A 12,754-nucleotide genomic window follows, 5' to 3' on the forward strand; every position below is an offset into this window, starting at 1 on the left:
ATTTGAGAGATACTTCAGACTAAATCAGGATTTAGAAGACCATTTCGGGGTTTTCGGGACTATTTTGGGATTTTTGAAGCTATTTCGTAATTCTTTAGGGGTTCCTGGAAACTTTGTTTGAGATTTTCGGGATTCTCGGAACTAATATCGGGACTTTCGAATCGACTTTCAAAATATAAAGGGACTTTCGAGATTCTCGGAGTTAATAGCGGGACTTTCGGGAATATTTCGGAATTCTCGGGATTTTTGGGACTCGTGGACTATTTTTGGATTTTTAGGACTAATTTCTAGTTTTTGGGACTTTCGGGACTATTTCCAGATTTTTGGGACTTGTTTCGAATTTATGCGGTTTTCGGGATTCTCGGGAATAATTTCGGGACTGTTGGGACTTTCGGGACTATTTAGGAATTTTTGGGGCTCTCGGGATTATTGGGAGTAATTTAGGTAATTTTGGGACTTTCGAGACTATTTTCAAATTTTTGGGACCTATTTCGGATTTTTGGAACTTTCGGGACTATTTCGGGATTCTCGGAACTAATTTCGGAATTGTTGGGACTTTCGGGGCCATTTAAGGGTTTTTGGGACTCTCGGGAATATTTCGGGATTATCAGGTGTAATTCAGGTATTTTTGGGACTTCCGAGACTATTTCCAGATTTTTGCGACTTATTTTGGATTTTTTTGAACTTTGGGGTCTATTTCGGGTTTGTCGGGAGTAATTTCGGGATTTTTGGGGTTTTCGGGAGTATTTCGAAATTTTTGGAACTTTCGGGACTATTTCGGGCTTATAATGACTAATTTCGGGACTTTCGGGACTATTTTGAGAGTCTCGGATCTAATTTGGGGAATTTCGGGATTCTCGGGACTTTCGAGACTACCACAGGATTTTTGGGACTCCCGGGACTCTCTTTGTTTTTGGGCCTAATTTTAGTGTTTTGGGATATTTGAGGTCGTTTAGGGATTTTTGGGACCAATTTCGGATTTTTGGGACTTTCGGGACTATTTTTAGATTTTTGAGACTTTCGGGACCATTTGGGAATTCGGGACTAATTTAGGAACTTTAAGACTTTCGAAACTATTTCAGAAAGTCCCGAAATTCTCGAAACTAGTCCCAGGAATCCCGGAAGTCCCAAAAGCTCCAAAGTAGTCTCGAAAATCTCAAATTAATCCCGGCAGTCCCAAAAATCCGAAATTTGTCCCAAAATTTCCTAAATAATCCCGAAAGTCCTGAAATCAGTTCCGAGAATCCCGAAATAAGCCCAAAAGTTCCAAAAATTCCAAAATACTCCCGAAATTCCCAAAAATCCCGAAATTACTCCCGACAATGCCGAAATAGACCCGAAAGTTCCAAACATCCAAAATAAGTCCCAAAAATCTGGAAGTCTCGAAAGTCCCAAAAATACCCAAATTACTCCCGATAATCCCGAAATAGTAACGAGAGTCCCTAAAATTCCTAAATAGCATCGAAAGTACCAACAGTCCCGAAATTATTTCCGAGAATCCCGAAATAGTCCCGAACGTTGTAAAAATCCGAAATATGTCCCAAAATTCCCTAACTAGTTCTCCAAGTCCCGAAATTCCTAAATTTTCCCCAAAAATGGAGAAATAGTCCCGAAAGTCCCAAAAATCCGAAATTAGTTCAAAAATCCCGAAATACTCCTGAAAACCTCGAAATGGTCCCGAAAGTCTAAAAAATCCAAAAGAAGTCCCAAAAAAATCGATATACTCCCGAAAGCCCCAAAAGTCCCAAAAATCCCGAAATCAGTTCCGATAATTACGAAATAGTCCCAAAAATCCTGAAATAGTTCCGAAAGTCCCAAAGTTCCTAAATTAGGCCCGAAAATCCCGAAATGGTCCCGCAAGTTCCAAAAATAGTTCTGAAAGTCCCAAAAATCCCGAAATACTCCCGAAAATCCGAAATTATTCCTGAGAATCCCGACATAGTCCCAAAAATCCGGATACAGTCCCGAAATTTCCAAAAATCCCGAAATTACTCCCGACAACCTCTAAATAGACCCGAAAGTCCCAAATATCCTAAATTAGTCCCAAAAATCTGGAAAAAGTCCCAAAACTACCTAAATTATTCCCGATATTCCCGAAATAGTCCCGGGAGTTCCAAAAATCCGTAATTAGTCCCAAAGATCCCTATATAGCCTCGAAAGTCCCAACAGTCCCAAAAATATCCCCGAGAAGCCCGAAAACTCCATAAATCCGAAACAATCCCCAAAAATCTGGAAATAGTCCCCAAAGGCCGATATAAGTCCCAAAAATCGAAAAATAGTCCCGGAGTCCCAAAAATTTCGAAATTACTCCCGAGAATTGCAAAATGCTGCCGAAAGCCCCAGAAGTCCCGAAAATCCCGATATTAGTTCCGAGAATCCCGAGAGTCCCGAAACAGTCCCGAAAGTCCCAAAAACTTGAAATTAGTCCTAAAAATCCAAAAATAGGCCAGGAGTCCTAAACATCCCGAGAATCTAGAAATTCTCCCGAAAATTCCGCTATTAATTCCGAGAATCCCGAAAGTCCCAAAAATCCCGAAACTAGTTCCAAAAATCGCTAAATATTGTGAAAGTCGTCTCAAAAATCCTGATATTACTTCCGAGAATCCCGCAAATCTCAAATCCTAAATTCCTAAAGAATTACGTAACAGCTTCGAAAATCCCAAAATAGTCCCGAAACCTCCGAAATAGTCTTGAAAATCCTGATTTAGTCTGAAGAATCTCTCAAATCCCGCAACAGTTCTCAAATTAAGTTGTGGTGAGTTTAGGTGAGGTGTGGTGAGAACGGGTGTGATGAGTTCTACTATGTGAGTTAAGATTTGGTGGATTTTGGTGTAGCAGTAGAAGGTGTGGTGAGTTTAGGTGAGGTGTGGTGAGTTTGTATGTGGTGAGTTGATTTGAGGACAGGTGAAGTGAGTTGTGGTAAAGTAAGTTCAGGTGAGTGTAAGGTGGGATGTTAATTCTCTAAATTTCTCCTAAATTATACAGTATTTAGTTTGAAAGTATTTACCCATCGACTAAATACCTTGGTACTTTAGTGAAAGTATTTTGCATCCCCAAGGTACATGAGTACTTTGGACCAGAGTATTTAGCGCCTACTAAATACTTTCGTCTTTAGTACTTTGGTATCTAGCAGCTCCTAAATACTCAAGTTCTTCTTACTTTAATATCTAATAGTTCCTAATTACCTAAATACTTTTTACTTCAGTATTTAGCACCACCTAAATACCTAAGTATTGTTTACTTGGGTATTTAGCAGCTCCTAAATACCTAAGTAAATAGTACTTGGGTATTTAGCAGCTCCTAAATACCTAAGTAAATAGTACTTTGGTATTTACAACAACACAAAATACCTAAATACTTTTGTACTTAGTATTTAATACTTAGTAAATACAATTTTGCCCATCACTGATAAATATTAAGTGCTCATATTTAATCAATTTTAAGTACTTTGTGTGTAATTTTTCTCTACGTGACAAATTTGGTATATAAAAGTAAACAGACAGTATTTAATTTTGCACACATTAGGAGAGGAAACTGGTTAACTCTCTTTATGTGCGTAAATTTATACAAACATTTTTTAGAGGAAACTTTAAACATTTTATGTGTAAACTGTGAAATTGTGAACAATAAATGTTTAGAACTCAAAAAGCAAATTTGATATTTGTTCTACGCCACACATATGATAAGTAAAAGTAAACAAGCATTGTTTAATTTAATTAACACGGTGTGTAAATTTGCATTCATTAAGAGAGGAAACTGGTTACCTATCTTAATATGCGCAAATTTAAATAAATTTTTTTTAGAGTGTAGCTTATGTCATAAATGAGATTCAAAGTGATATGCAAATGTTTAAAAAGTATGCAGTAAAATGCTCATCGGTTAAGGTGTTCTTACACGATATGTATTTGCATCTGTAAATGTGACTTTTTATTTAACTATTTAAAAATACGTTCTGTGAAAATAAAATAAACTAAACTCAGATGATTCTATTTGTGTGTAAGATGAAAATAGAAACATTTCTATTTCGTATGTACGTGCATCTGCGTACAGAAACAAATCTAATTTGCCTTTACACGATATGTTGGCATTTCCATATGTAAAAAGTGGCATGTACTAATGCAAATACATATCGTGTAAGAACACCTTTAGTATACTTATTTCTAATAGTTTATAAACTTATTTAATCCTTTAACTTATTTTTAAAACAGTAAAATTCTGGAAAATATGAAAAAAATTATCTTTGAAGAGCTTGAAAGCAATTTCCTATTCTGCACAAATTTTCACGTCGATAAACGGTTTCAGAGGATAAATTTAAATTAAATTTTAATTTAATTTAAATACCTATGTATGTATGTTCATATTTACCCTGCAAAAAATTGTGCGACTAATCCCTAAAGAGAGTATTCCGAAATTACTCTCAATCGGGTACAGTTGGGCATTAATTAGTCGCAACTAGTCTCATACGGGTACTAATGGAGGTCCATTAGTCTCGACTCATCCATTATGGGTATAATTGGAGATCAATTAGGCCCCAACTCATCTCTAACGGGTACTATTAACGATTTAATGATATGTACGCACTTAGTCAATGAAATTTAATGTGCGGCGATGGCACACAGAGAGAGTATTCGCCTAACAAAACTGAGCACCCCGGTTCGAATCTCAGCTGGCGCAAATTTTTATTTTTTAAAGTGACTAGGCGCTTTTTATACCCGTTCGGGTATAAAGGTGAACAATTAGTCTCTTCATAGGACATGCTCGAATAAAAGCGAATAGTTCATAGTTTAAAATTACAAACATTTTGAAAGTAAAAATATATTTTTTACAAATAATAAATACTAAGTGCCAGGGGCGCACGCAGGAATATATTTTTTGGGGGAAAGGGTTTATACTTCTAAATATATATCATCAGAAAATACTGAAAATTCGCTCCTTAAAATACATTTATGCAAGTTTTATGTACAGTATGAAATAAATAAATAAACTTATTAAAGCTTCATATATGTATTGCATTTTATTTACATAAAATTTACAAAGAACTCAGACATTTTCAACCGGCTTCAAAAAAGGGGAGGTTATCAATTCTTCGGAGTATTTTTACTTCTTTTATTTATTCCACAGCATAACTTTGCACCGCGTGAACCGATTCCAATAATTATTTTTTTACCGGAAAGATGGAACCTTAAGGGTCGTCCCGTAATTTGGTTTAGATCCGATCATTAAATCATGAAAAAATTAACCGTTAAAGATGCACTCAACTTTCAAAAGTAATATAAAATTTTACAAAAGAATTTTAATATAAATAAATATAATAATTTTACGAAATTTTTACACTTTTTTATCCATTTTCGTCGATTTCTGGTTTCTCATTTTTTAATACTTCGAATAACGAAAATTTAACTGAACTTGTATTTTTATCATGTAGCTCATTTTGGTGGAATGAGTTCAAATTTTAGCAAATTTAATCTTCGAATACTTATTAAGTATATATCAGTGGTAAAATTTTTTAGGCTGTAAAGTGTAAAAAGCAACATTACGTGAGTATGCATTGCATATTTTTAGGACAATGTTTTCATTCGCAGTTAAACTTTAAAGAGCTCTCAAGAAAAAAGAAAAATTCTTACAAAATGACGCACAAGAAATGGAAAAGAAATTTTTTTCTATCAAAATTTCTTAAATCATAATAAATTTAACCCCACAACCCACCTCTTGTGTGCGCTACGTGACAAATTTGATATGTAAGAGTAAACAGATAGTGTTTAATTTTGCACACACTAGAAGAGGAAACTGGTTACCTCTCTTTATATGCGTAAATTTAAACGAAAATTTTTTAGAGGAAATTTTAAACATTTTATGTGTAAACTGTGAAAATGTGAACAATAAATGTTTAGAACTCAAAAAACAAATTTGAAATTTGTTCTACGCCACACATATGATAAGTAAAAGAAAGCAAGCAGTGTTTAATTTAATTAACACGGTGTGTAAATTTGCATTCATTAAGAGAGGAAACTGGTTACCTATCTTAATATGCGCAAATTTAAACAAAAATTTTTTAGAGTGTAGCATTGACAAAAAACAGCCTAGTAGAGTTTTTATAGTTAAAATGAGGTAAAATTAAATCATAAGAGCGCTCAGACTTAGGAAAGATTAATTTTTCATATAAGTAAAGAGGAGTCCTTGTAGATAACAGCCTGAATAGAAATATAAAATTTCTAGCTTATAAATAATCGGTTATCTCGCAACCCAATAAGCTACATCTCCAAGCAGATATGTGGCCGAAATTTCACATGATTGAATGAAAATAAACGAATTCGAATACAAGGTACATAATTAAGAGATGACCCATCTTTTGTATTTGTATTTGTATTTATTTTGATTTTAATCCTAGCACATTAAACAAATTATTTTATAGTGCTAGTCACCATACATAATTAACTAAATCTAAGAACAAAATTAGTTTTAAATTGTAGCTAATTTTTAGATGGAATTGATTTGTAATACAATAAAAGCAACGAAAATTTTACAGAGAGGTTGCAGACAAGTTTAAAATAATAAAAAATATATATTATTTGAAGTAAGTAATTGTTTAGTTTAAAGTACATTAATTTATGTTTATACGTTATTATAAAAACGGGTTAATTCGTTTTTGAAGTGCAGTGCGTTATGTAATAGCCTAAGTCGAGTGGGGAGTGAGTTCCAAAGACGAATCGAATTTATGAAGAATTTGCGTTCAGATATAAGAAAACGATCTTTAGTATGTACTAGAAGTACTGACCCGAAGAATACAGAAATTGAAGTCTTTGATACAGATAATGAGGCTCTTTTGTGTATATAATTTTATGTAAAGTCAGTAGTGTTCTAATTTTTAACAGGTTTTCTAAGGAGATGCTAGCAACTTTTCAGCATATGATGTTACCTGATCAAGTCTTTTCAACACAAACACGTATCTTGCCATGTTGTTATAGGCAACATTTAACTTTTGCTTACATGCAGCGTCACAATTAGCTTAATTCTCACATCCGTATAGGAGCGTAGGTATTAAGTACGCTTTGGCTAAGAGTAGTCTTATATTTAAGGGAGTGAAGTACTGCGAAAACCAGAGTGTACGGAGCATTCCATACACTTTACCTACTGTGCTAAAAATATGATCATACTATGTGAGCTTATTGTTGAAGAGCATGCCAAGATATTTGGCCGTGCTGACATATTATGACCGAATTGTCCAACTAAATTTCATCTAGCTCACTCGTTCTTAAGGAGTTTCTATGGATTACGACACAATTGGATTTGGCTGGGATCAGGCACAGACCGTTCATAGAAGCCCACTCACTTACTCGAGCTAAGTCAGAATTCAAGTTTTCAATACAAATATCAGTACGATTGGCTGGATAAAAACATATAATTGGACATCATCAGCATAAACGTGAATATTACAATACCTAAGAACATTAGGTAAGTCATTTACATACAAAATAAATAACAAAGGACCAATAATGGAGCCTTGTGGGACTCCTCTGACTACGGGAAGGAAATCAGACTTTCTGTCGCCGATACTAACTGCCTGAGTTCTGTCGCCAAGATAGGATCTTATCAATGCAGTTCCATGGCTAGAAAACTTAAATAAGTTCTCTAACTTGCTCCATAATAACATGTGGTCAACTGAATCAAAAGCCTTGGTATGGTCAAGGATAGTTAAAAAGGCAACCCTGTTTTCATCAATTTGCGACCGAATGCTTTCTACCACGTCTGGGAGGGCCGTTGTGCAGCTTCTCTTCGGCCTAAAGCCAGACTGTCGTTCAGCTAAGAGTTTATGATCTTGCATATACGAAATCATTTGCTTATGTAATATGCGCTCGACAACTTTAGACAGGAGCGGAAGAATAAGCTATAGGTCTGTACTCGTTAGTCTTCCTATGAATAGGTATTACTTTTGCAACTTTCCTGCACTTTGGAGAAGTGCAGGTAGCCAAGATGGAGTTGACGAAATAGGTTACTTGCGGCAATATTTTGGGAAGTATAATTTGGCATGGACTCCATCGAATCCTACTGCATTCGACTTAACTGAAAGTATAGCTTGAACGACATCACAATCATCAACATAAAAAAATTCAAATGGACTATCACCAACATTTAAACGAACACTGTAGTTATCTAGACAAATATTAGCTGTGGTAACAGACAGTCCAACAAAATTTTCTTTTAAATCGCAACCATCCGTGTTAGAACAGGTGTACTTTCTTTGACGTTTTGAAGTAATAATTCAGAAAAATTAAGTCGTGATTCGAGAATCTCGATGCGGGGAGTTGATTGTAGAGGAGGGATTTCTGTAGGTCATTCACAAAAAGTATATCTAATAGAGTACTGTTAGTATGGGTAAAATGCGTGGGTAGGGAGGTGTTAGTTGGGAAAAGTCCTAGAGATTCCATACTTAGTTTAAGACTTATCTTCAAGTAAGTTGCTACTGAAGTCCCCTGCAATTATAATATTACTATAGTTTTCGAGTAGAGGTTGGATGAATTCCGAAACGTCAGAAAAGTTAATATAGCGATTGGGTCGACTAGAAGTTTACTATTTTCTGAAAACACATCTATGAACACATATTCGACATATCCAGTGCCAGAGGCACAACGTAATCTACAAGACAAATAGCTTTTAACATATATTGTAACACCACCACCATGACCATGTCTATCAGCTCTGAAGAGTTCATAGCCATCCACTTTTACCATGCCATTACTATGGCATGACGAAAACCATGTCTCAGAGGTACACAAAATATCAATTACTGAATCTTCAAAGTGATATCTGAATTCGTCGATTTTTCTAAATAAACTTTGCGCATTTAGGTGAATTATCTTCAGCCCTACGGCTTGCTTGCTGAGGATGCGCAAAATAGTAAATACGTAGTCTTTGGAATCCTCCAACTTTTAGTCTGAGGTAATTATTACAAAAATACATTAAATTTAGATTTGCACTGCATTTAGATTTTAAAATTTTAGGTGTTAAGGTTAACCAGCTAGTCTTACTTAAACAATATATAATAATAACATTATAGTTTAAAAAACTAAAACCTCGCTATTATAATTTCCATTCGGACTGTCATCAGGTATGTAACTTGAGAATAGAAATCGCTGCATCTTATAGGCGCATCAATATTACATAGCTACATCCCGAGCTAACAATAATAATAGATAGGTAAAAAGATAGGACTATTTTTAAAGAAGCATAACACGTATTAGTTCTGGCATTCCTTGTGAACATCTTGGGATGGCCCACTTGGCTTTTGTGCACAACCATCACGAAAGGAGGCTGATGTGTTCAAGGTCTTTGAGAGTCTCTTTAGTATGTATCACCTCGGGGCTATCATTAATTTTGCGTTTTATATAAGTCAAGCCTCTCTTGATATAACCGAATGCATTTTTTTTACGTCTTTTGAGGTGAAAAGCTGACTTCAAGATATCAGCACAATCGCTTAGTGAGCGGCTCGTTTATGTAAATGGGGGCGTCAGAGTTCATTTCCATATGCATAAGTCGTAGTCCATTTTTTTTAAGCGCCTGAAATTCGCAGCGGCTTTTAATTGCAAGTTCCTCTCGTTGGTCAGTTTGAGTGTCCTGAAGCTTCCGTGCTCGGAAGATGCTGGCTGAATTTCCAAAGTGTAACAAAGGTGATGGAAAACATTTTGTAAATTTTCACCATCTTCAATCGGGATTCCATGTACTCGCACATCGAACGCCGCAATCAGATTTTCCTGTTTAGCCATATTAAACTTTAAGGCAGCTAACTCGCCTTCGAGGATCGTTACACGATCGACAGCAGTCTCTAAACGGGTTACTCTTTCATTCATAACGTTTAGGTCGTGTTTTATACTTTCGATTTTTTCCTCGAATTTTCGACAGAATAACTCCATAGTTCTGTTTTCAGAGTCAAGTCTTTTTCTCGCTAGCATATCATTAAATTTGGCGAAACGTTGGTCCATACTCCGAATAATGCTTGGAGAATCGCTGATACGTGGAGCTTTAGCCACTTCGGCATCATTGCATATAGCTCCACCACGTATCTTTTCAGCACCTGGAGCCACAATGCTTTGTATTTATTTATTTGTAAAGCTTGGATATACAAAGCTTTCAAGGATGCACTGCTTAGGTACAGGTGGCACTAAGTTCGGGTTTAGTGAAGACACAAACCACACGAGAAAAGCTTATACGGGACGTATGTATATGATTGTTGTTGGTGGTTTGCTTTCAACTAATTTGTCCGCACCAGAAGAAAAACAAACAGACTACGAGCATCTTTCTGACTTGCTTTTGCTTAGCAAATTAGCAGCCGCAGGAATAATCGATCTTGCACTACTATTGTGTAATAGCATTTTAGACTTGATTCTTTGGCGTAATTAGAATTTATTATCCACTTGGAACTATAATATTTTATAACTTTCGAGGACCGAAAAACTTTTGCTCATCACACACCAAGGTTGCCAACTTCTTTACACAGGAAGTTAAAGCATAACATATACATGCTTAAACTAAGAGTACACGAACAAAGCATAAAAGAGAATGTAAATAACGTGTCAACAGAATTTTTGCAAATCATTTTGCTTATAAATTTTTATAGCAGATGCACCTTTGTTAACTCTAACATATGTACACAGCGCCACGCAGAGTAAATACGGAGACCAATTTTCGAGCTCTTCTTAAAGCGCAGCTACTCACGGACGTAAAAACGGAGAAGGTGCCAGCTGACACGATCTATCTTATAGGATCTGCGTGTTAACAAAATCTCACCATGACCGTGATGTAGACGTTGCTTCTCTCTCTTTCTATCAACAGCACACTTGATATCTCTCTACGTCAAAGGTGGCCATTTCATAAGCATGTGTGCCAAATCTTTCTCTTCTACTTTCACACGTACAAGAGAAAAACTGCGCTGCTTTCACGAAAAAATTATAGAATACAAGATTGTGCCGATTGCAGCAGAATTCGTGAGAGTAATTTTGGCGTGACGTCATCGTAGAGTTGACAACTGAGAGCGACAAATATAACTGCTCTCTAGTGATGTGCTGAATTATCGGTACCCAATACTTAAAAAAGATTTCGGTACCCAATACTTCCTTTTCGGTACGCGATACCCATTCTTTACATTAAACCTTCGCCATTATATGCATTTCAAGTTTAGAAAAAACGTTCATTACTAATTTATATGATATCGGCTAAAACACTTGAACTTATCGCAACAGAGAAATATTTTTTAACAGTTTTAACCTTAGTCGATCCAAAATTCAAGAAAAATGCTTTGATTAGCGACAAGTTTCGAACCGATATCGCACTTGTTGACGTAAAAATATTTCATATTACATACGTCAACAAAACCGATACCGATTCGAAAATTGTCCCTGAATGGTTACAGAATTTGCCCCCCAGGCAAAAATGATATCATCCGATTCATCTGGAACAAAAATGCTTCAAACAAGTAAGAGTTTCTCTGTATTATGGCCTCGAACCGACATATATACATCTTACATTTGAATCAGTATTAACAGCTCTATTGGCTCCTACATTCGGGATTTGATAGGCGAGTCTCCCCTAAACCGTTTTTCCTTATTTTTTGGCCTATGTGCGCTTTTATTCGAAACCTAAATGTTTCGGTACCGACTATCGAGAGCATTGGATACTTTGTAAATCGGTACCGAATATCGATCAATACTTAAAAGTATTGACTCAGCACATCACTACCGCTGTCATCTCGACTGTGACGTCAGCAAAACAGCTGATTCTGTCAAATTTACTGAGAGCCCGTTAGCGGTGTTGCCATCGGCGCCACCTTCTGTATTCTCTCCACCGTGGCTTTCACGCATACATGAGCATACTCTATGAATCAATGATGCCGACGATTATGGTTTTGGTGTGATCGTGTTCAATCGATGCGAAACTTTCAAGCAATCAAGTCGCTGCAAGACACGGTAAAATGTTTAATATGGATTTGGATGTAGATTTTTTACTCACTAGTAATGGGAAGAGAGGGCACAATATGTGTGTCATGAAGAAATCGCACGGGCGACAAACTTTTTTGTTAAGCGCCGTTATAGCGCCATTTCCCCTTATCCCCAAATATTGAATTAGTAAATTATTACGTACATATGCACATAAATAAAAAGATGAATTTAAAATAATACTAAAAGTCCCTTTTCTTTTGATTCAAAATAAGAAGATTAATACAAATTAATGGAACTATTTGATTTAATTTACATTTTAATTATAATAAAAAATCTAACCCAGCAATGAAAGTCAATTAAACCTTATTAAAAAATTAATTCTTTAATATAGTCTCTACCTTTCACACTAGTTACATAATAAAAAAATCCCTTTTTCTTATAACTTGCAACATGAAATCGATGACAACACTGTTTTCATCAGACGCGTGAGCGACCTTTTCTCTTCATTCTCTCATCGCTTGGCAAAATTGAAATATATCATTGTGTGAGTTAAGGCGAAATTAGTCAACGACGTAGCGTAAACGTACGTTGACGCTGACACGATCTACTTTATGGGATTTGCGTGTTAACGAAAACTCACCACCGCATGACGGTGACGAACTCACGAACTGTTCAAATTCTGCACAGCTTTATCTAAATTGCAAACTCTTTATAAAAATGTCTAGTAAACAATTTTAGGTTTTATGTTGATTTTTTTTTTTTCTATACAAAGTATGTGGGAAAATTTGGAAGAAAATAAGTAATTTCCTAAACCAAAACATTAT

At 35.6% G+C, this 12,754-nt stretch overlaps 1 protein-coding gene across 1 annotated transcript in view; it reads right to left on the minus strand.

The window, feature by feature from the left end:
• The window catches only part of LOC118739786 (trypsin-1-like), a 14,034-nt gene extending 4,126 nt beyond the window's left edge, over positions 1–9,908 (minus strand). Inside the window, exon 1 of the mRNA XM_036471293.1 lies at positions 9,788–9,908. Coding sequence (XP_036327186.1) covers positions 9,788–9,908 — 121 coding nt within the window. The remainder of the gene's footprint in view (positions 1–9,787) is intronic.
• Between the last annotated feature and the right edge of the window lie 2,846 nt (positions 9,909–12,754).

The sequence above is a fragment of the Rhagoletis pomonella genome, unplaced genomic scaffold (genome assembly GCF_013731165.1).
Source record: "Rhagoletis pomonella isolate Grant_MI unplaced genomic scaffold, Rhpom_1.0 Rhpom_scaffold_00005, whole genome shotgun sequence".
NCBI lineage: Eukaryota > Metazoa > Arthropoda > Insecta > Diptera > Tephritidae > Rhagoletis > Rhagoletis pomonella.